The 24,635-nt window shown below is 37.6% G+C and overlaps 2 protein-coding genes across 2 annotated transcripts in view; both read left to right on the top strand.

Annotated features, from left to right (window-relative positions):
- The window catches only part of mamdc4 (MAM domain containing 4), a 173,389-nt gene that overhangs the window by 69,800 nt on the left and 78,954 nt on the right, over nt 1–24,635 (top strand). The window lies entirely within an intron of this gene.
- arrdc1b (arrestin domain containing 1b) overlaps nt 5,821–24,635 on the top strand; it is a 97,769-nt gene continuing 78,954 nt past the window's right edge. Inside the window, exon 1 of the mRNA XM_007246053.4 lies at nt 5,821–6,026. Within this exon, the coding sequence (XP_007246115.1) occupies nt 5,909–6,026 (118 nt within the window). The 5' untranslated portion in view covers nt 5,821–5,908. The remainder of the gene's footprint in view (nt 6,027–24,635) is intronic.

Here is a 24,635-nt window from a genome sequence, read left to right as displayed (position 1 = left end):
AGCTTCTTATTCTTTGTAAACAAATTTAACAGATTAAAACAAAAGTGTTTTAACTAATAAGCCTTTATATACATAAACGCAACAAGATTTTCTCGTCAAATAAAAAACCTATAGGCTTTATCAACTATAAATAACTTAGTTATAACATAAGCTATAAAAGTGCTTCAGCCAGAATACAAGAAGCCTTTATATATATATAAGGAACATGATATCCACATCAAATAAGACAAACCTAAATGATTCATAAACTTTAAATAACTTAGTTACAACATAAGCTATAAAAGTGCTTCAGTCAGTATAAGGAAAATATTGTCTGTTAATGATCATGAGCGGCAGCGTCTGTCTAGAATTGTCTGTGCAATCACAGAAGCTTCTCAGAAATCAGAAATCACATTCAGTTCAATGCAGGAGCCCCCACACACACATCCCACAGGTCAGTGCAGTGGTTTCTAGTTTACAGGAGACATGGCCAAAAGTCATGGGACACAATATTAATTCCTGTCCCATGACATGTGGCATCTCAATACATGTAGTAAAACTAGGGCTGTCAACATTAAAGCGTTAGCCCGAACGCATGTAATTAATTTGGAATCAGTAATGTGTTAATATTTTTTTATGTAATTAATTACAGCACCAAGTTTGAACCCAACATCCGCCGTAATCTGCCCCACCCCCGCCCAATGCATGTTTTTTTTTTTTCTGGAGCGGCTCCTTTGTGGTAAGAATGTAATATAGTTTCAATCCAACCTAGCTATAAAATATACTTATTTTAATTAAGCTAAACTGCTGAGTTTATTCTGATATATTAGCCAGAAAATATACTGCATTCACTGCTCGCAGCCACATGACTAGGTTTAATACATCTGCACTGCGTGTTCCAATGAAAATAGTGTTTGAAAGCACAGCTGCACATTTTCAGCATTCTGTAGAACCCAACTACATATGTGAAAACGCCCTTTTTATTCTCTTTTTTTTTTTATATAATTTTTTTTCTATTTTTTTCCATTACCTCCCCAATGTACACTGCCAAATTCTCAACCCACTCACTAGGACTCCCGCTATCACTAGTAATGCCCCAACACACCAGGAGGGCGGAGACTAACATTTGCTTCCTCCGATACATGTGAAGTCAGCCACCGCTGATGCAGCATTGCCGAGCAGCATCACAGCGCACTTGGAGGAAAGCGCAGTGGCTCGGTTCTGATACACCAGCTCACAGATGCCCTGTGCTGCAGACATCACCCTAGGAGTGATGTGGGGAGAGAGCGCCATCTACCCACCCAGAGGGAGCAGGGCCAATTTTGCTCCCTCTGAGAACCAGCAGCTTGATGGCAAAGCTGCATGAGCTGGGGTTCGAACTGGCGACCTCCCACTCATAGTGGCAGCGCTTCAGACCGCTGGACCACTCGTCGCCCCAGCAAATTAAATTCTAATTCAGAAATCCTCACAATCAAGCTGAGAAGTTTACAATAAAGTAAAAAACGTTTCTTCTATGCAATTTGTCATGAATTCTTTATTCCAGCCAGACAAGTATATACTAGTTTTTTAACTGAACATCACTAATATAAATATAATTAAATTTTACATGTCTTACATTCATTCTTTCACAATTTACATTTAAATATCCATTATAAAAACTTGTGTCTTAAGAAGAACAAGTGCAAATAATCACAGTTCATTACAGAATATTGTTTATTGTTTTTTTATTGTTTTATTACATTTTTAATCAATTGACACCACTAATTAAAACATATACGTAGTGTTTTTTTAATCACAGTTCCTTCACCTGCCATTATAACGGTTTAACAGTAGTATCTGGTGTATAACTGGTACTTTATGATCATTACACTATACAATCATTTTAAGCATCTCTCTGATATAACAGTGTTTTGGTACAGTTTCAAGATTCTTGATGGACAGCCAAGAATGCTGAACGACCTCTCAGTGACTGACTCATCCCTTTGCAATGTGAACTTTTCCTATGTGTAGGCCAAACATATCTGTGATTGTTTTACAAGGCTTTAAAGCTGTAAAGTGCTTTACAAGGCTGGCAGGCACTGATTTTTTTTTTAGTTTTAGAAAAAAATAGTAAAATATTTTTATTTTTAAGGAAATAATAAAATCAATGACTGTTTTTTTTGTAAAGACCCCACTGTATTTGATTTGAGATGTTCAAAACAAAAAATACAAGATAATAATAATAATTATCAACATATGACAAAGAAGAAGAAGAAGAAGAAGAAGAAGAAGGATTAGTAGTAATAAAGTGTAATAATTCCATGCATCAAAACCTCTAAAAGGTTGAAAATTCCACCAAAAACCACCAACATGTGGGATAAACAAAAAAAAAGGCATATTACTGAATTTATTTAAATAATTTGAGGTAATTTGTCACCTCAGTTTTTTAAAGTAATCTCGAATAATACAGTTTTTGTCCAACTTAATTACTACTTTTTTTATCAGGTGAACAAAATACATTTTGTTTAAGGAAAATACACAATTGCAACACTCAATATATAGAATAAACAGCATAGAGGACAACACACATTTAGAAGCTCAGGAAAGGATATTTGCTCTTACAGCCTACAACATAATGACCAAGCATTTAATAATAAAATCTAATCAAAAAGTTAACCTAAGGAAGGCTGGGGTAATCAATCACTTTACATTGATAGTCAGTGTCAGAAACTGGAGGACACACCCAGTATGCAAAACAGTGGTACCAGAAGCCAGTAAAAATATGTTATTATAAGTTAATTCTACTCAAAGATCTCAGTTCGAATGTACACGCAGCCACAAATATTCACCTATGTTTGGAAACATGCAATAATATTTTGTAAAAACTTCATTTTATTATTTAATATCAAACTAATTGTGAGTTTACAGTTTACAGTGTATTTTATAAAACATATGTCTGCTGAATGGTACAAAAACTTATTTAATAAGATATTGTGACTTAAATACGCTCTATCAAACAGTTGAGAAGAAGTTAAATGAATGAAGTAAGAAAAAAAATAAGACAAACTAGAAAACAAATGAACAAAATTTGCACAGAAAGTAAACAAAAAACTACCAAAAGAAACTAATAAAATATACAGACAAAAGCCAGGCTTACTTACAGTACAGACATTGAAACCCGTACAAGACTAGACAAGGGCTGTATATACACTGAGACAGACAAGGAACACCTGGGGATGATAACGAGGGGCTGGGTTACAAATAAGACACAAATGGGAACACTAATGACTAGGCGGGGCAATAGGGGAGAAAAGACAGAAACAGTACAGAGCTATGTGCAATACTAAACACTAGGGATAGTACACTTAAGTGATGTAAAATGTAATCGACACTATGATTTGGTGCTTCTCAACAAAGTCACAAGATAACAGCAAATTAATCGTCAGTACTTCACTGAATCCATTGTGAAGATTTAAAATCTTGGGACTTTTCTGGAACTGAAGGTGAACACCCCAAAAACGTTGGTCAGAATTCTTGTATTCTGAAAAAAATAAAATGAAAATGAACAGACACGCTATTTTTTATTTTTTTTATTTTAATTACTTTGTCCCTGGTTAATATGAGACATAGAATAATATCAAGGGTATTGTTATTTATGCCAAAAAGATCAAACTTGAATATTTTTTGTTGTAATAAAGAGCCGAATCAATCAGAATGAACTAGTCTATAGTTGATCACAGTGTTACCTGTGATTTTTTAACAAAATAATTTTTTTCTCATTTTCATAGCAAAAATTATCTTAAATATGTAGATAGTTCTGTAAATATAATTTAAGATGTGAAGTTAATTAATAAGGTTTAATAGTTAATTGTTTGTAAAACAAAAAATGTCTAAGTAAAGTGTGTTGTGTTTTGCACATCATGGATAGTTTTTCCTTCATTTTTTGAGTTTTTCACAACAAAAGACCCCGAAGCTGCACCATCTACAAGTGAAGCAGCTACTGTATCTCTAACCAAGATAACGGAGAAAAGCAGCATAAACCCAAAAGAAAAATGCAAGAGTGGGTGCCAAAAGCTATACGTGGAGTTATGTATCATAACTAGGTTTTGGGAGTTGATCCACGCCCTCACTCCTCCCACTTCCTTCCCTATTTAAACCGTCACTTCCTCTCTACCTGCTCATTGAACAAACCTCGCACCCACCTCCTCCCCATCTTCCTCCTTCTTTAATTTTATTCTCTTCTCGTGTTTCTCTTCATGTGAGGGGGGCTTTGGCTTCACGCTTTACAGCGAAGCTGCCCCGAACTCCATCCCAAATACTCTGAGTTCGCTCCCCCTCTTTTCTTCTTCTCTGCCCAGTCGCTCTCTCACTGTCTTTCACTCTCACTGTATCTCTGTCTGCCTCTCACTCTCTCTCTCTCTCTCTCTCTCTCTCTCTCACTTTCTGTACATCTCTCCCTCTCTCTGTCTCTTTCTCTTTCTCTCTCTCTCTCTCTCTCTCTCTCTCTCTCTCAATAATTACAATAAAATGTAAACATGTAAAATGTGTGTGCTGTCACTGAGTGGACCCCTGGCCTCACTCCCATACTGCACAATGGGCTGGATCACACTCTCAAATCACTTACACCAGATTGAAATGGGGCTAATGATGTTGTCAACCCTCTTCCGAATAGCTCTGCATGCTTTTTCCCATAGTGCACATATAGCCGCTTTAATAGTGAGGTTGAGGGAAGTGTGTGATCCAGAACGGTTCTGCCCAGGATGAACTCACTCACTCACTCTCTTTTCATCCCTCTCTCTCTCTGAACGAGTGTATGAATGAATAGTAGAGTGAGGTCTAATCTCGCAGTGCTGTAATTCCTGTGTGTGATATGAAAACAGTCTTGTGTTCTGTCACATTCTGACCTCTGTTATTGTGTACAGAAGGCGGATTGCCTGAGCCGGGCCTTCTGCTGATCCGGGCTTTCTGAGGCCTTCAGCAGACACCCACTGCTGCAGTGAGCGAACCCAGGGGACTGGGAGTGTGTTAATGTTTCAGGAAAGAGGGGTGGCGGAGGTTAAAACTCTATTGTGATTTAATGTATTTTCCCCTTACTGTGTGTGTGTGTGTGTGTGTCTCATAGTGCCACAGTTAATCACTGGCTTCCTCTCCTAACTGATGGCAAACCCGTTTCTACTTTAGTTTGAAATGAAAATGTCAACCTATTACATTAGTATGGTTTATTACACTGCATATATTTAGCCTGCACTTTAAAAATGGCATTTTAGGAGTAAGATTACTTTGCTTGTTGTAAAAACAACAACTTTAATCAATTTAACCAGAATTCATCTAATTTTAAGCTTCACGTGTCCCTTAATTGTTTTGATGTCTTTCTTTTAATATTAATCTACAATGTAAAAAAATAAATTAGAGAAAGAAATAAAGAAAAACTTTGAACGAGAAAGTGTCCAAATTCTTGACTTGTACTGTACTTTAATTTGTTTATTTATATTTAAGTTTATATTTATTGATTAATAATAAATAAATGTATTAAGTTTATTACGTTATTGTTTCTTACAGTTTTTTTTGTGAAACTGTTAAAATGTATTTATATTTAAGTTTATTTAAGTTTATTAAAACGTAAATTAAGATTAGTTCAAATTTGAGTTTATTGAAGTTTATTAAAATTTAATTAAATGTATCCATATTTGAGTTTATTTAATTTATTTCAAATGTAAGTTAAAACATTTAAATATATACTACTTTAATATGTTTATAATATAATGGGAACCTGCTTCTTACAGTACACACACACTCAGGCCCCGCCCCAGGAACAGTGTTTCTGTCTCTGAGAGAGAAGCGCCTCTCTGATTGGGTGCCGAGCCAATGACGCAACGCACCCCGCTCGCGCCGCTGTGTGCCTGAGCGCCGTTCGCGCTGCTGCTCGCGCTGCCGCTCCCGATCCGGAGCGATGGGTAAACTACAGGAGTTCAGCATCGCCTTTACCAGCAACAAGCTGGTCTACAGCCCCGGAGAGACGCTCTCAGGCAGCGTGCGCCTCACCACCGACCGCGCGCTGCACTACAAGGGTGAGTACCAGCCGCGCTGCAGGGGCACGCGCTGCTGTAACAACTGGAGGCTACACACATACACTGACACACACACATTGACACACACATTGACACACACATTGACACACACACACACACACACTGTTATGCCTACACCAAAATAGCTTTTGTTATCAGATTTAAAAATGTGTGTGTGTGGTAGTAGTGGTGGTGGTATGGGGGTTTGTTGGTGGGAGAGGGGGTATACATGTTTGTGTTTGTGTGTGAGAGAGCAGTAGAGCTGGTGTGTGTGTGTCAGAGAGAGAGAGAGAGAGAGAGAGAGAGAGAGAGAGAGAAAGAGTGTGTTTTCCTTTTGCTGAAACAGCTGTTTTGTCAGTATTACAAGTTACAATTGATGTTAGTAGGAGAGAGTGAGAGAAATAGAGAGAACAGCAAAAATGAAAATATAGACAGAGAAAGAGAAAGGTTAAGGGAGAGAGAAAGGAGACGGGAAACTATACTGAGAGAGAGAACAGAAAGAAAATAAAATAGAGAAGGAAGAATAGAGAAAACAGGCAGTGTCATAGAGGTAGAGAAATAAATAGATGGAAAAGAGAGGAGAGAAAGATAGGGAAGAGAGGAGAAAATAGAAGAAAAGCAAACAAAACAAAAAAGGCAAATATTGAGAAATAAGGAAACAGAGGCAATGATGTAGAGAGTGGTAGAGAAATACAGAGTCGAAATAAATAGAGGGAGAGAAAATAGAGAAAAAGAGAGAGTAGAAGGGAGTAGGAGATAGGGATTTAAAAAGAAAGAGAGAGAACCTGCTAAAGAAAGTAGATGGAGTGAAAATAAATAGTGTAAGAAAAAGAAATAGAGAAAGAGAGAGAGAGAGTGAGAGGGGAGAGACATCTTTGTAAAATAAGCTGTTTTGTTGCCAGATTGAGAAATGTGAATGTCATGAGAAATATTGTGTGTGTGTGTGTGTTCAGTCCTCTGCTGAGAGAACAGCTGTGCTGGCACATTAGAGATGTGTGATTACCACAAGTAATTGTGTGTGTGTGTGTGTGTGCTGAAGAAGCTATCTGATTTGCTACAGTACATTCACAGAGCTATAGTGCAGTGTCATCACAGTGGGACAGTGGGAAACATTGTATTGCAGACTGTACTCTAACACACTCTCCCAGGACCCTGTTGGTTGTGTGTGAGTTTGGTGTGTGTGTGTTTGATTGTGTGTGTGTGTGTGTGTGTACTGAGACACCTTCTCTCTCGCACATGCATGTCATGCAGCAATGTATAACTGAACATGTTGGGACGTTTCAGCAGGTGGGGTGTGTGATGAAGGCGCTGTAGTGGGAGTTTTTGGATGTTCTGGTGTTTGGTAGCTGGTTTAGATAGATAGATAGATAGATAGATAGATAGATAGATAGATAGATAGATAGATAGATAGATAGATAGATAGATAGATAGATAGATAGATAGATAGATAGATAGATAGATAGATAGATAGATAGATAGATAGATAGATAGATAGATAGATAGATAGATAGATAGATAGATAGATAGATAGATAGATAGATAGATAGATAGATAGATAGACAGACAGACAGACAGACAGACAGACAGACAGACAGACAGACACTTCATTGATCCCGAGGGGAAATTCTAGGAAATTTCTAGGAAAGTTGGTTCGCACAAACTTGTACAAAATCACATAAAATCTGAATATCTGGGGTCACTAAATTAAATTCTACTAAGATCCATATTGTTGCTGTCAAACAAAAACCTTATATTTCCTAAATAACAACTTTACATGAGAAGGAAACACATGCAATATGTATGCAAATGCACACACACACACAATTTGTTTTGTCCCTATAGAGAGAAGTGTTGCCAATAGAGTAGGCGTCCCTGGAAACTATTCCTACCATACCTAATACCAGGTGTGGGCTGGAGGTGTATACAGCTCTCCAGTATTGAGCCGTGGAACAGTGGAACTGCGTTCCCTGAAATAATGGTGCTCCATCCAGTACTTTTGTGATGAGTTAGGGGAGTTGGGGATGAGGTGGTATATATGAGGGAATTGCAGTCAAATTCATACGACAGTGCTCTCCAAAATCTAGCAGAAAACTTTTTCCCTGGACAATAGAAAAAGTTACTCCAACAAAAGCAGCATAAACTCTTTTTAACAACCCTGATTTTGTAAGAAAGGATGAATAAGAAGACTCTAAAAACAGCCTCTACAGGAGAAATGCAAATTACTATGTTATAGGACAAGAAATAGTATTTTGTCCCATGACTTTTGCCATGTTCTGGGCCTCCACATAGTCGCTTGTCTGTTTACACGGACAGTTCTAGCCATATCTCTTATTTTTCAATGTAAAATTTTTATTTAAAAAAATATATATTTTTTAATATATAATATATATATATATATTTTTAAGTCAGCTTAACAAAAAATATTGAATTGTACCATAAACTATAGCAAAGTTATTGCCTCAACCTTATATTATTAAGTAGGTTCTTACTGCTTATATGACTGACAATTAGATAGATATGTAACAGTCACAAATTTCCAGTTGCTAACTTAAATTGACAAAATATATAGTGTTGTGCTCAGTGCATGTATTTTATTAATGTAAAACCTGTGATTGACGCAAATTATTTTTTATAGTTTTTATATTCCTAAAGGATCAGCAGAACACATTCTAGAACTTAAATTAGGTCAGCTAAAACATAAAGTAAATTTTTAAGTGTGTGAGACTTAATATTTGAATATTTTATACATATTATTTAATTAATCATCCGAACTAAAGATATCTAGTTGGAACAGCTGGTTGTGGTTTCTTAAAAACTTAAAAGTTTAGTTGGCCTCAACACTTAAAAATCTAGTGCAATAAATTGTCTCAAATTGTGTTTTTTATTTTTATGTTGTAGTAATTTTGGAGCATTTCTATTCGTCCATTCATCATGAACTTTTGTCACAATGTAAAAACAGCTGGCAGATTCACATTATGTCAAACCGTAAAACAGAACAAATGGAGATGCAAAGGTTTTGAGTCACAGGTAGGGGTGTGCCATAATCGTATCGTACACAATAATATCGCCAACATTTTTGAATATCGTGTACGATATTATACCCTGAAATATTGTGCCATATGCCCCCCTAATTATCACATCAGGGTACTATTTTTTTGCTGTTTTTAGCAAAAAAAAATCACACTGTTCTCATTTTCAATTATATATCTACTAGAGACAGATTATATCTGTCCAGTATCATTTATTTTACTTTAATCCTGGATATATGGAGATATTTTGAGTGTATTATTATTAGTATCATGACATTCTGATAAAATTATTTTTCTTCTATTTTTTCAATATCTAAGTTAGGGGTGTGCCATATCATATCATATGCAATAATATGATTAAAAAAAATTATTCAGTGTTTTTTCATATCGGTAAGAGTATTGCTATCACAAAAATACCATGAAATATTGCGATATTATTTTAGGGCCATATCGCCCACCACTAGTGACAGCTACATGCAACGTGGTAATATAACATAACAATAATGTATATACAATGTAAAAAGCAGACCACTATGACAGTAACAGAGTTGACAATGACTTGATATCTTATTTAAATGCAAGGCGAACTCTCTCCCAGCTGACAGGAACTACAAAAGAGGAAGAGAGGCATGCCTGAGTGATCTCAGGGTGGTACTGTTTCACAGGCAGATTGATTCACTAAGCTGTCATCCAGTACAAAGGCATGCAGTAGATAAGTTCTGCATTTATGCGTTACATACACCACATTAAAACAGTCAGTGGTTTCTCATATACATACTGTATATATTAGGAGCAGCTGGGCGTCTTACAGGAGTAAATTTCATTTGCAACCATTGGCTGGTTCACCTTGATGAATGGCCTAACCTGCGACCTCCCGCTTTCTCTAAACTCCTAATGTAATTTGGTCCATTTAGGCGCAACACAATGCATTCTCTGTGGCTTAAAAGGCTCCACTGCCTTTCCTAACCTACTTTCTTATCTCACTGTCTGCTTGCTGAAATGTGTTAGGCTGAGATAGCCTGTTTTAGCCTCCCACGTCTGGCTGAACAAGCTCCAAAGAACTCTTAGAATAAAGGGTTCTTCAGAGAAACGTTATTGAAGAACTACTTTTAGTTTAGAAGATCTTTGGAGTGGATGGTTTAGTAGGGTTGAGAACCAATTACAAGGGTAAAGATGCTCTAAATACTGTATTATAACGTTCTGTACCAAAGACCGCATTATTTCTGTTTGTCTCTGTCGTTTGTTGTTTAGGACAATAAACTGGTTAAATCTGATAAGCAAGCATATTATTTCATATAAAGTCTGTTCTATAACATTAGGAGAGAGCAATTGTATGGCTTACAATCTGACACATGATGAGTTTTTAATGTCTTACGCAAACTAAATTATTATTTTCTATTCCTACATACAGTACATACTCTATATACGCAGTGCTGAATTCAAAATAACATTATGTTGTATTATTATCTTAAAACAACAGCTTTAAAGTCATTGTAGTCATTCACTTGTATTAATTGAAAATAGTATGCTTGGCATGCTGCTTACTGCACTATGTAACTTTGGTGAAGTTGGCAGGACTACAGTAGTGATAACTACATAACGCTTCATAATATTCTATGATATTTGTGACAGTTTTAAATTCTGCCAAGCAATGATATTGAAATGACCACCACATTTTTGTGCGGCATTCACCTGTAAGTATGTGTACTGTAGTAATAGATATAGATAGCTAGCATTCTGGAAAAGAAGACAGGATGGACATGCAGGTGGGTGTATATTGTATACTCAACAACAGCTTAAAACATGTAAGTTTATGTTCTTCTAAGTATATTTGATTATATTAATGAATAAAAAAGTTAACATTGTTAAAAAATATGACTGGGTGGTGCTAAAAAAACCCCACATGCGATACAAAGACAGAAGAAGAAATTAAATGAGGATGGGCTTAATTAACACATTAATTCCTGGTATATTCATGCACTGAATAAAGCCTTTATTACATTCATCTTCATTCATTCATACCGACATTAGTTAATGGTGACTAATTTAACGTAAAGTTATTAATACATAACTTATGTATTTGTTCCTGTATAATTCCTCATGACTTCATCCTTAATGAATGCCTGAATTAATGTCATGACATGTACCCTTATTATAAAGTGTTACCAAGGTTTTTTACTTTTTTTATTCACAGTGGCAGTTCTGTCTCCTTCAGCTTGTCCAGAAATGCATGTGTAAAGCATGTCCTTTTAGGGTGTCTTTAAGCGTGATTTAGGGCAAAAAATACAGATTCTTACATAAAACTTCTTTAACATTTTGAAAAGAATAAAAGATAAAATGAACATGACATATTTTAAATGCTATATTTTATGTTTTTCTCCTATTTTATTGAGCAAATAAATACAAATTGTGCCCTAAAATGAGCAGAAATTTGAGCAGTGCACCCAGGCATCTGCACAGCCCCACAGCCGCTTGGAACACGGGGCCTGAGATTAAATCTGCCGCTTGAGATTAACTCTAACCTTGTGTGTGTTGTGGTGCATTAGTAGTGATTTAGCTGTAAGGCGGATGATGTCATCCATTAAAGGGAGTGCCAGCGGCGTGCGACTGTCATGGTTATTCCTTTTTACTGCAGCTCTGATTCCCAGCTCAGCACAGAGCGTTTACCTCATCCCTGCCCCGCTCACCTTGATTATTCCCTGCACGTCATTGCCCCTGGCCGCCGCTGTATATCAACAAGTCCACGCAGAAACCTGACCTGCATGATCCAGTCTGAATACGATTTGTTATACTGGTTCTTTAGCAAGAACAAACCTGCATAACTGTCTTTATCCAGTCTGGCTGAAGGGATGGGCACTATGAGGATGTGTTTTTATTGGGATGAATTATGTCGTAGAGCAATTTTATTTCTGGGTGTATCAAAGTACATGTAGATGCTGCAGGTATCATAAAGGGAGACATTTAGATCATTTATTGAGAGGTAGTGAAGGTACAATAAACTGTACAAAAATAACTGCCAGAACTGCATAAAAACAAATAACTGATTTGATGACAGGTCATGTTATCTCATATTTGTTAATTGTTGTCTACCTCTGTTACGATTTATTTACAAGTTTATTTTTTACAAATGTTATGAGTAAAATTATTATTCATATATTTTCATATTTTTTTATTTATTAATATTACCAGAAGATCTATGTGATACGGAATAAATATTATATTATTCATATTTCATATGATTGTTATTAAAAGTGAGTGGGAACGATTATTATTTAAAATCTGCTGCACTTTATCCAGTTAAACAAGACCAATAACACCCTCTACAATAAAATTGAAGCAGTAGGTTAGCGATAATTAAGCTTAAACTAATGCTTAAATATAAATAAAATATACACTATGCACAGGAAAGTATGTTGTGTTATGATAAGATTTATCATGACAAAAAATAATGTAATTAAAAATAAAAAACAAACTTTTACACTCATTACCTAATTTTAATTGCCTTGGTAGTGTTTGGACTGTTGATCTAACCAGTGCAATTTAGTGACTCACTAACTGATGTTTAATCTAGCTTGTTTTTCAACAAAGCAGGGGTGCACAATGATATCAGCTGATACACCGTTACACTGAATATAAAACTAAAGAAGATTAAACTTGAAAACAGGAATCTAACAAACAGCATGATACATGAAACAAACCTAACCACAGACAGCACGGAAACCAACAAAAGACTAGACCAAGAAGGCTTGAAACAAAGGGGCTTATATATACAGGAGGGAACAAGAAACTGGAAACACCTGAGGATCAATCAAGAGGGGGCGGGGTTACAAATCACTGATGACAGGGTGGGGCTAGGGCGGAGACAGGACCAAAACACCACAGTAGCACATGGCTGGGAAACATGACAGGAAAACAGAGGGCAGGAGCACAAGAGAGAAAACACAAGACAGACATGGGCTAAGCTGTGACAGTAGTCTGGATGGATTGCACTAATTTACAATTTAGGAAAAAAAGAACATTAAATAATACATCTGAGAGTATTGCAGAATTAATGTATCTATACATGTATCAATTATGTATTGTGAGATGACCTGTGATTCCAACCCCTGATAAATATACACTGCAAAAAACTAAATCTTAGCAAGTGAAATGATCTAATTTCAAAGCAATACTTATTTTTTTCCCGTGATAAGAATTGTTGCCTTACTAAGCATTGTGTGTAAGTGTAAGATTTTTTTTCCTTTTTTTTCACTATGATTTTATTTTATAATATTATAAACTTGTTGTTTCTTATTTAGTCTTTTTAACCTTTTTAAGTAATTTGAGCTCGAAATAAGCACAAAAACTCACCAGTATGATTATTATGGTCCTTGTGTACAAATTTAAGCCACAAAATAAGGGATTTTTGCATGAAGTCTTATTTTTCTTGTTTTGAGACTTTACGATTGCTTATTTTGAGAAATCTTATTTAAAAAAATTGCTCACCCCATTGGCAGATTGATTTGCTTAAGTTAAGCATTTTCGCCTTAATATACATATATAAGCCATTTACCGGCTATGTGTACCTTATTCTGGATTTATATATTGTATGATACACACTAAGAAAAATAAGTACAGATTTGTACCTAAAACAGTACAAAGCTTATCGCTGGTGAAAGTCAGTGAATGTCCTTTTTTGTACCTATGTTTTTTATGCCAGTAAAGATTATAAAGATTATAAACATTATCATCAACTAAATATGTGTCAAGAACTTCATTATGCAAAATTGTCTGGCTTTCAAATAACAAAATGTGCAAATAAAATATATATTGTTCATTAGTACAATGGTACGGAATACTGAATGTACCTTTTGGCTGGTGAAATGGTACAAGTTTGTACTTATTGCTGTTAGAAATGACTTTGTACTTCAGAGGGAACAAATCTGACCCTGTAAAGACCAATATTATACCTTTGAGGGTACAATTATGAAGAGTGTACCATTGAGTACAAAAAAGTACTTGTTTCGTACCTCTGTTTTTAAGAGTGTAAGACTTGAAAAAAAATCTTTATGAATAACAATTTGTTACCAAACTCTCATTATACCAGTATATCAAGGTAAATACAGTTCTCCATTCTAGAGCATCTTCAAACAGTATAAAAGCCTCTGAAGCTGTAGATTAGAGACTGAAACACATCAGCATGTTTCTTGTCTCAGACTTGAAAACCCACTCTGTCAGTCTCATCCTCTCAGGATTAACTCATCTCTGGGACATCCAAAAGACGCAGAGCTGAATTCCATCCAAACAGAAAAGCTAATCTGCAATCCAACTGGATGCTGCCCCTCCTGAGCCCCATGTGTCTTCTCATCCATTAGATGCTGTTTCAGAGAAACGGTTTCTTCAGCCACCGGAGAGACTTCTTTAAAAATGCCACAGTGGAAATATGTGCCTCCTTCGAACAGCACATGTCTCATTTTTTCCTCTCAGAAACACATCAGTGTGTGTGGTAAATGATTGGGAGGCGGTTTTCAACGCAGTGAGTGAAGTGTGTGTCACCTAAATGCCTCTGCTGTCACACAGTCAGAGAGAAAGTGAGAGAAGAGAAAATAGAAAACAAGTTTCCTCTTTGTTCCTATGTGTTGAGCTTTGCTTCATCTAGAACATTAACAGTTAGGGCCCTATCTTACACCCTGCGCAAGGTGTGTCGTAATGCTTGTTGTTGCTATCTTACACCCTGTCAACAGTCTATTTTTTACACCTTTTTGCCTGCGCAGCGGCACCAGAGTTTAGCAGTATAACTACAATGATGGGTGTTCAGGTAAATATCTGGTGTGTTTCTATCTTGGCGGTGGGAAATACAGGTGCGCCACTGACTGATTAAAACCCTGACGACAGTCAACAGCAGTCAACAGTCCAATTCTATCATAGCCATGCAGGAGCATGCTGAGTGATAAGTGTATGTACATCCCTGCTCGTTACACACACACAAATAAAAGCGCTGCAGCACGCAAGTCCAGCTTTTACAACAAAAACAGAATAAAGAATAAAATAACTTTGCTGTTTAATTAAATGAGCTGCTTGCGTACCTTCATAGCATGAACGCCCAGGTCAGAATCCTCCACTGAGACTGTCAAGATAGGAACACGCCAAAGTCAGAGCACACCTGGCTTTTAAAGGGAATGACAACTGGCACACTGATTTGTTTATTTCTATTACGCCCAAAACCCACCCATAATTAATTAAGATAATTAGTGTATGCCTTTTGATCGTTTCGAGCCGCGCAATTTTTCTGTGCCTACAAAAGGGTAAAAAAGCTTTAGCAAATGGTTCATTTTTTTAATATACAGTATATTATGATTTCTTAGCCACCCAGAGAGAGCATGGCCAACTGTGCTCTCTCGGACTCTGGCTGCTGATGGCGAGCAGTACACTGCAAAAAGTTAATTGGCAAAAACTAGACAAAATATACATGAATTGAGACATGCTTATATTAAACAAAGAAATCTGCCAATAGAGTAAGCAAATTTCTTCTAATATGATTTCTTAAAATAACCGATCGCAAAGTCTGATGAGTGAATCAAGGCTTAAATCAAGCAACAATTAGTGATTATTTGGCTTATTATTATTTAAACACAAGAATCAGAATCACTTGACTGGTGATTCCTTTTGTGCTTATTTTAACTTCAAATTATTTAAAATAAGTTGAAAAATGTAAGCAAGACTGTTTGAGATCAATATTCCTAAATAAGCAAAATAATCTTATACTTACAGTGCTCAGTAAGCCAAAAAAAAACTTATCAGAGAAAAAAAAAATGATTTATCGCCTTGAAATTAGATAATTTCACTTTCTAAGATTTTGTTTTTTGTAGTGTATGACCCAACATTGATTACATTTAATTTCAATATATTATTTCATATCATTGGTATGTGCTGTAGCTGTCTAAGCTGTGGCCCTGTGATGTGAAGATTGCTAGTTTGATCCCTGGCAATGCCACAGCCAGCTAAGAACGGGAGTTCCAGAGAGCAGAACTGGTCTGGATCTCTTTTGGTGGTTGAAATGGCAGCTTTCAGTTCTTCTTTAAGCGTGTTTAGCTGTCTGGTGACGTTGTGTGAGCAGCAGTTTGGTAAGTTGTGGTTGGCTAGGTTAGTGATTCTGTGGAAGCACATTAGAGCTAGATAATAGATGGGAGTGGCTAAATTCAGGAGGCAGTGCATGTCACTGAGTCTGCAGTGGTGACTCAGTGGTTAGAGCACTAAGTTATTGATTACATTGTTATAGGTTCAATACTTGGGTGTACTATGGTTTCAATATTGGGCCCTTGAGTAAGGCCCTTGATTGTGGCTAGTTAGGGACTGGGTTGCAGATATTAGCCCAACGTGAAAGTTTTAAAATCTTTAAAAGGTGCTTATTAAAGTACATTGTTGCTTTAGTTCACTGCACAAAGACGTTAAAAACAGAAATCGAATTGTGTTTTGGCCGTAACATGAAATAAACCAATCAGTGTGCCAGATGTCATTCCCTTTAGGAGGCAGGTGTGCTCTGAGTTTGCCACGTTGATATCTTAACAGCCTGGCGCTTTGCATGTCTCAGCAGAGGAAAGTTACCTGCTTATTTCCGCTGTGAATGCGCGCCAGCATGTTTAGGGCAACAGCAATGTTATTTTATTCTTTATTCTGTATATTATTAATGTAAAAGCTGGATTTGTGCACTGTAGCGGGTTTATTAGTGTGTGTAATGAGCAGGGGTCTTCTGCATGTCTAAGATAGGATTGACTGTTGACTGTTGTCAGGGTTTAAATTGGTCAGTGGCGCACCACTGTATGTAGGGAAAAAAAAATCATATTACATTGATGAAAAATTTTATATTTTGATATATACATATTTATATTAAATTATTGTTCAACCCTAGGCCTTTTACACTGTGTTCAACCTTATTCACCCCCTGAGGTAACACAGCAACCCCATGACTTTTGTCCAATAAAAAACATGAACATTATGTCTAAACCAGCAATGTTTCAAGATAGAGATACATTCTTTTAACTATCAGTAGTAGTCAATGTAAAATTTCATTTGGGACATTTTGGGACAGTTTTTTTGTTCAATTTATGTAGATTAATGGATCAATATTAATACAGATGCGGCGCAAGACTATTGTTTATTTCTTTAAGTTGGAGTCACACTTTTTGATTGTTATCTCTAGAAAAATTAAGCTGACTCTAAAGGAATATAAACCTTTAACCATGTACTCCATGTACACTTCTTCCTATTCTCCCTAACTGTGGGCTAGGCTGCAGCTGTAGATACTGTTAAACAGGAAGGCTCTTTCTTTATAGCGCTTCGTCACACGTTTTCACTTACTACGCTCTGCTCCACTGAGCAGGACTTTTATTTATTTATTTATTTTTTACATTATCTGTGCAGGCACTTGATTATACGTTAGTAGTCTTGGTTCTCTGCTGCAGTCAGCATGCTGTATCCCACAGAAACAAAGGGAGTCGTTTTTTTTTTTTTAACTCATTATACAGTACAGGCCTACGCTTCCTTAATTATTGTAGAACTGGAACCCCAGTGAAATCCTAAACTACCAGTCTGACAATAGCAGAGGCTCATATTCTTAAGGGCTCTCAAGTTCTATTGTCATGCAAAGATATTAGGATCTGGTGGAATCACACCATAGATAATTACACAGAGATAAATCTGATTAAAACCTCAACCATATCCAAAAAGGATTTTGGCCAGGCTGAAAAAGGCTAAAAAAAATATCTTTTTTTTTTTTTCATCTACATCTGCATTGTAGATTAACAATAGATATTATCCAAACTATGAAGAAAAAACATATGGAATTATTTTGTAAAAAAAAAAGTGTTAAACAAACCAGAATATGTTGTATATTTTCAAAGTAGGTACTTCATGCTTAGATGACGTCTTGGCTGGATTTTCTCAGTCAGTCTTTTGAGGTAGAGTCACCTGGAATTCAGGCTTTCAGTTAACAGCTGTGCTGAACTTATCAAGAGTTACTTGACAATTATTTTAATTTCTTGCCCTCTTAATGTGTTTGAGAGCATCAGTTGTAAAGTTGTGAAGAGGTAGAGTTACAGGTATACATTGAATTGCTCTATTTGAGTAATGTTCTAAATTCTAGTCATATCATGGCGAGAACTACTAAACTAAGAAAAGAAAAACAATACTTTTAAACTTCAAGAATTATGAAAGTATCCTCAAGTGCAGAGAGTGCGAAGATATGATGCAGATTGTGCTGTAGATTTATTGTATTTTAGTGGTTCAGGCACAAGGTGTGAAAACAGACTATTGACGGGGTGTATGATAGCAAAGAGCGTCTCAATGCACCCTGCACAGGGTGTACAATAGGGCCCTGTGTCTTTAGCTCTATCCAGACGGGATTAGTTTCTCAGGGGGTTCTGGGGTAATTTTCTCTTTTATGGGGGGACCTTTGTGATTTTGTTCCTGTCCGGAACAACCATGTATGTGTTTTTCTTAGACATCCTTTCAGAAAATTACAGGCTGAATTACCTACTATTTTTCGTCGTACAGTAATTTTAGTCCCGTCCGGATGCACATCTCTGAGTGCTCTGTGTACAAATACTGATATCACGTGACAACGCAATATCATGTGACCGAGAAAGCCAAAAAATATTTTTGACAAACGTCCCCCTGAGAAACTAATTCCGTCTGGATAGAGATTTATGTGTGTGCTGTCCTTCAGCGTCTGGTCCTGGCCATACCGAATGACACACGTTTGTTGAAAGAGACTCCTGTGTTTACAGGGCACAGGGCATGCACTGTATAGAGTTACTGATGGAGGGAGTAACCCAGATCGATGTGCAGAGGGAAATGAACACAGGCTGAGCCAGGCTGTTGGTGGTGTGCGCAGGCTTTTGAGCTCACCTGTGGTGACCTTGGAGAAAGGTTGGGATACCGGTATTAGTGATGGGGAACTACCTTTGCTTTTTTCAGTCCAGGAGAAGTACGAAAATTCCCACAGACAAACTGTTCTCTTTGTGCTCTTTTGAAATTGTATTAGTTTTAGTTTGCCATGCATGCAATACGTTCCTTCAACACTGCGTTGTATTTGATTGTACAGCTAAACTAAAGAGTTCTCTTGTTCTTTTGGCCAATCAGAGTGCTCAAATTTCACCCAACCACCCCACCCCACCTCATCTAGCTTCCCTCTTTAGTCAGAAAACTTATTAATAATGAGACTAGAGGTGTGCAACATGTATATATATATATATATATATATATATATATATATATATATATATATATATATATATATATATATATATATATATATATATATATAGATAGAAAAAATATACACACTTCCTAGATTGCTTTAATACAGCATTTGAAACCTTGCAATTAACAGGTTGAGTTGAATCAGGTGTGCAGAAAGTGCAGAAATCCAGCCAGTAAAGTTCCCCACTCCTACTTTACAGTATGTTGGAATTTGTATTGCTTTGGGCATCAATAGATCACTGTAGCTAGCATCCACACACTGCAAGAGTGAGTGAGTAAAATTTGCAGAAAGGGAAATGAAACAAGAAAGAAGATTTCTTATCTAAATATCAAGGATTCAAGGAGATTTTATTGTCATTCGCATCACATGTGGTACATGAGGTGGAACGAAATTGTGATCTCACGATCCAGTTTTACACCCAAAGAGCTGTTATTAATAGATATATAGATAAAAAAAGAATACAATAAAAGAAATAGAATATACAAAATAGATAGATAAATATCCCAAAGAATAAAAAAATAAATAGAGAGTAGAAGGTTCAGCAACATGAAGTCCAGAGTGCAAGTGTGCTATAGCAGCATGATAATGTGAATTAGAGCAGTGGAGATAAAGTGTCTCAGTGCAAGTAAAGTGACCATGTTGGTAAACAGTAAACAGTAATTTGTCCTTGGTGTCAGTGCAGTGTGTTGTTAAGTGGAGTTTAAGAGTCTTACAGCTTCCGGAATGAAGCTGTTTCTGAGTCATGTTGTTTTGCACTTAATGCTCCGCAGCCTCCGGCCTGAGGGGAGTGGGACAAAAAGTGCGTGTGCTGGGTGGGTGGGATCCTTCCTGATGCAGGTGGCCCTTTTCCTGCACCTGGAGGTGTAAATGTCTGTGGTGCTGGGGAAGCTAACTCCAACAATCCTCTGTGCAGCCTTCACCACCCTCTGCAGTGCTTTCCTGTCTGCAGCAGAGCAGCTTCCATGCCACACATTGATGCTGGAGCACACAACGCTCTCCACCACACATCTGTAGAAGGAGGTGAGGACTACGCTCCCGAGTCCAGCTCGTCTCAGCCTCCTGAGGAAGTAGAGCCGCTGATGTGCCTTCCTGACCAGAGTGGAAGTGTTGTTGCTCCAGGTGAGGTTGCTGGTCAGGTGCACACCCAAGTACCTGTAGCTGTCAACCACTTCCACCGCAGATCCTCCAATGTGCAGGGGGAGGTGGGCATGCTTGCCCCTTCTGAAGTCCACAATCATCTCCTTTGTCTTTTTTACATTGATGCAGAGGTTGTTTTCTCTGCACCAATCCTCCAGGTGTTCCACCTCCTGCCTGTAGCTGGACTCATCTCTGTTTGTGATGCATCCAACCACTGCCGTGTCGTCCGCAAACTTCACAATATGACAGCCTGGATGGAGAGGTGAGCAGTCATATGTGAGCAGTGTGAACAGGAGGGGGCTCAGCACACAGCCCTGAGGGGAGCCAGTGCTGAGGATTATGGAGGGGGAGGAGATGTTGTGAATCCTCACAGACTGCGGCCTGTTGGTCAGGAAGTCTAGGACCCTAGCAAGTAATGGGTGAAGAGGCCTAGCTTTTAGTCTAGTGGTTCTCAAACTTTTTAGAACATGTACCACCAAGGGCTCTAGAGTGGTCCAATGGACTAAGGCGCTGCCATAGGGGATGGTTGGGAGAAAGCTGGTTTAAATCTCGGTCATGCAGTTCTCCATCAGCTGCCAAAGACCTGTGAGAGCACAATTGGCCTTGCTCTCTCTGGGTGGGTAGATGGCACTCTTTCACCTCATCACTCCTAGGGTGATGTCGATCAGCACAAGGCATCTGTGAGCTGATGTATCGAAACCGAGCCGCTGCGCTTTCCTCCAAGCGCTGTGATGCTACTCAGCAATGCTGCATCAGCAGCAGATCAAAAAGAGGCGGAATATTGGAGGAGGCATGTGCTAGTCTTCACCCTCCTTGTGTTTGGGCATCACTAGTGACAGGGGGAGCAGTTGGTGGGATAATTGGCATAACTAAAAAAAAGAATGTTTACCACCAATGACCAAACTAAAACTTCCAAGAACCACCTAAAAGCCATTTCACAGGAACACATGCTTATACACAGTAAGCTAGATGTGTAATCCACACATATACATGTAATATCTTTTGTCAGTTGTTCTTCATCTGTCAGTGGTTATTGTTTCTGGTTAATACAGTATTCCTACTGAGACATCTTAGAAGAATGTAGACAGAGAAAAACAACAAGTGCCAAATACAGTGTTCACCTACCTTATTTTGATATTAATTATAATGCAGAAACTGTTGAGAACTGTTCACATTGAGCACATAATGTGGCATTTCACAGGGTTTTACAAAATGTTGAAACTGATGTTAATAATGATAAAACTGAAGTTCTGAGAGTAAAGGCCTGAAGAGTAGCTTACATAGAGGTTCTAACAAATGTAATGTTAGGAAAATTCATCTAGTCATCTATTGTATCTGTACCACAGTTAGAGAACCATTGTTTTAGGCTTTTTTGTCCTTAAAGATAGGCCTTGGTAATGACTCTTTTGAAAGAGATTCATGCATGTAAGCAGATGTTATGTTTTGAGTTTTTGTTATATTATTTATTGTCTTTTACATGGCATTGACTATCCAAGTCTAAATGCTGGCAATAGATCTCCTGTGTAATACCCAAGGGCTTTTTGTCTGCCATCTCTGCAGTAGAGTCCCTCTATTCATTAGCCTTGATCCCAGGCTGATTGACCCTGTAAGGCAACACCACTGTTAGCGTAGCAACACAAAGCCACTTTATGACTGAAGGACAAGCCTGGCTACACTAGCAGTGCTGTGATGGCATAGAAAAACATTTTTGTTTTATGAGAAACATGATAATAATGTTGTAAGATGTAAAGCTAATATAAAGCTTATATAAATGCTCTTTTACCTTATGTTTCTTTATAAAGTAAAAAAAAAAAAAAACTTTACAGTTTATAAATCTGTTGAGCTGGACTGTGCTGTTGCAGTAATCAAAGCCAATTGGAAACGACAGCATCAGTTGTCAATTTCTATTATGTATGTACAGTATATATGCAGCTCTATTACATAACAGATTTACCACATCTGATCTGCCCTACAGGTCTTTCCATGTGCATTTGAAATGAAAATCAATATCAATGTAAATGTTAGTGTACACACATATATGTCCTCTCTAACCTGGATACAAGATCCAGTCTCAGTTGCAGGCCCCACCAATGAGAGGCATCACAGGGGAGAGCCACTGTCATTTGCAATGGCTTCCCAGATCATCACAGCAGCAGTTTGGGCAGTGTGTTTTTCCCCAGCAAAGACAGAATATAAGTGCTCACCATAAGGCCTCCATACTCCCACCTGACCATCATCAGATCTTAAACAGCTGCATTAATAGCTAACTAGATTTATAGGTAAATACTATATGGTTCCAGAGAGTAGCAGTCCACGTTTCTCATTCATGACAACACTCTCTAAATCTCTAAAGATGTACTCAAACTAGGCACAAGGTTACCTCCAAAAACATGGGTTGTTTTACTAGTTTGATCATTCTGAACCATGCCTGGGCACGGTACACTGAACACGGAACAATGTTAACAATGATGTTAACGATACATCATGATATGTCCGATCATGATATGTCCAATACATCAGCTCACAGACGCCCTGTGTTGTGGACATCACCCTAGGAGTGATGTGGGGAGAGAGCGCCATCTACCCACCCGGAAGGAGCAGGGCCAATTGTGCTCCCTCTGAGCACTGACAGCTTGATGGCAAAGTTAGTGTTCATCACTAATGCATTCATCACCTTTACCAAGGGGTGCACTACACAAAACTATTCTCTATGACTACGTTCACATTACAACCCACATTGCTGAATTCTGTTTTTTTGCTCAGATCTTGACAGTTCACATTCACAAATGTAATTTACCTGTATCTGTGTGTAATGTAAACGAATCTGTACCTGAAACGCGCCACATGCGCACATTGATACGTGTATAAACTTCACCTTCTTCACCACCAACAAAAAACTTCATATTTGGGAGATGACTCGTAGCTTTGGAAAGATGAAATGGATGAGTTAGCAGCTCATGTGTGGAGCATCTTTGCTGGAGTGGAGAGTAAACAGCTTTTCTGAAGTTCATGCTCAGGTCCAGGAAGAGAAAAAAGACCAGGCGGTTTGCTTTTGCTGTTTTTGTAGCTGTAGCTGCACAGCTGCACCAAGAGATGTGTGTATACGAGATAGAAGCACGTAGCGCTAATGCTAATGCGTTAATGCAAAAAGACTCATGAATCTGATTTGTGTGTTTACATTCATGTCACATGTCCATCGATCGGATACGTATCTGATGTAGGACCACAAATGAAAGTGATTCAAATCTGATTTGGCACGTTCACACAGCCATGAAAAAATCTGATCTGAGCCACAATGAGCAAAAAATCAGATTTGAGTCACTTTAGCTTGGTAATGTGAACGTAGCCTTAGAGCCTTTTTATAGGGCAGCAGGGGGAAGCAAGTTTGCACTGTTATGGTAAGACCCAGTTTCTAATCAGACCACAACTGTATTTATTTACATACCTTAGCCCCTAGCTGGGTGCAAACTTCTTTAAACCAATTAACTTGTGGGTGGAGCATCAGCAGCACCTAGCTTGACTTCTTCTCAAGGAGAAAGAGAGTAATCGTATGCTTGAGGATTTCTCATAATGGTACAGGAACTATTAAACTCTGAGCCTGTAGCCCACCCCTCCGTCCTGTTCAGCAGTAAGCTGTTATATAGACCCCCCCCTGCGGGGTGATCTCTCTCTGACAGAGATTATTTTAGTACTTAAGGCTGAAACAAGTGCTGAAACCAGATTTCCCTGCAGCGAGATCTGCAGCGCTCTGTAATTAAATAGACTTATAATGTAACATTAGCAGCACAGAGGACTAACACTGAGCAGTGCCCTTGTCTTGATAAGGGCTAAAAGCTAAGCTACAGTAAGAGCACCCGGACCCTGTGTTTAATTAATCCTGTGAAAGGCTGTATACAAAGGCCCCATTTAGGGCTGTTACCATTATCAATTATATTAGGAATCCGGTCATGTAATCGATAGTGTAATAGATAAGATGTGCTGTAGCTGTTAGACATATACATTGTATTTAAAAAATGCCATTTTCAATGCTTTAAAAATCTTAATATCTTTATTTTTATATATCTTTATTTAAACCTATGAGTGCATTGTGGATGGCTGTCAGTTACAGCACATCCAAGCAAATGCATAGAATATAAAAAAATGATAAACTAAATATAATAGTTAAATCCAGGAGTAGGAATGTAATGTAAGCAGATTATTAAA

The sequence above is a fragment of the Astyanax mexicanus genome, chromosome 17, assembly GCF_023375975.1.
Source record: "Astyanax mexicanus isolate ESR-SI-001 chromosome 17, AstMex3_surface, whole genome shotgun sequence".
NCBI lineage: Eukaryota > Metazoa > Chordata > Actinopteri > Characiformes > Acestrorhamphidae > Astyanax > Astyanax mexicanus.
The sequence above is the reverse complement of the archived record's forward strand: the minus strand, read 5'-3'. Positions and strand labels throughout refer to the sequence as shown.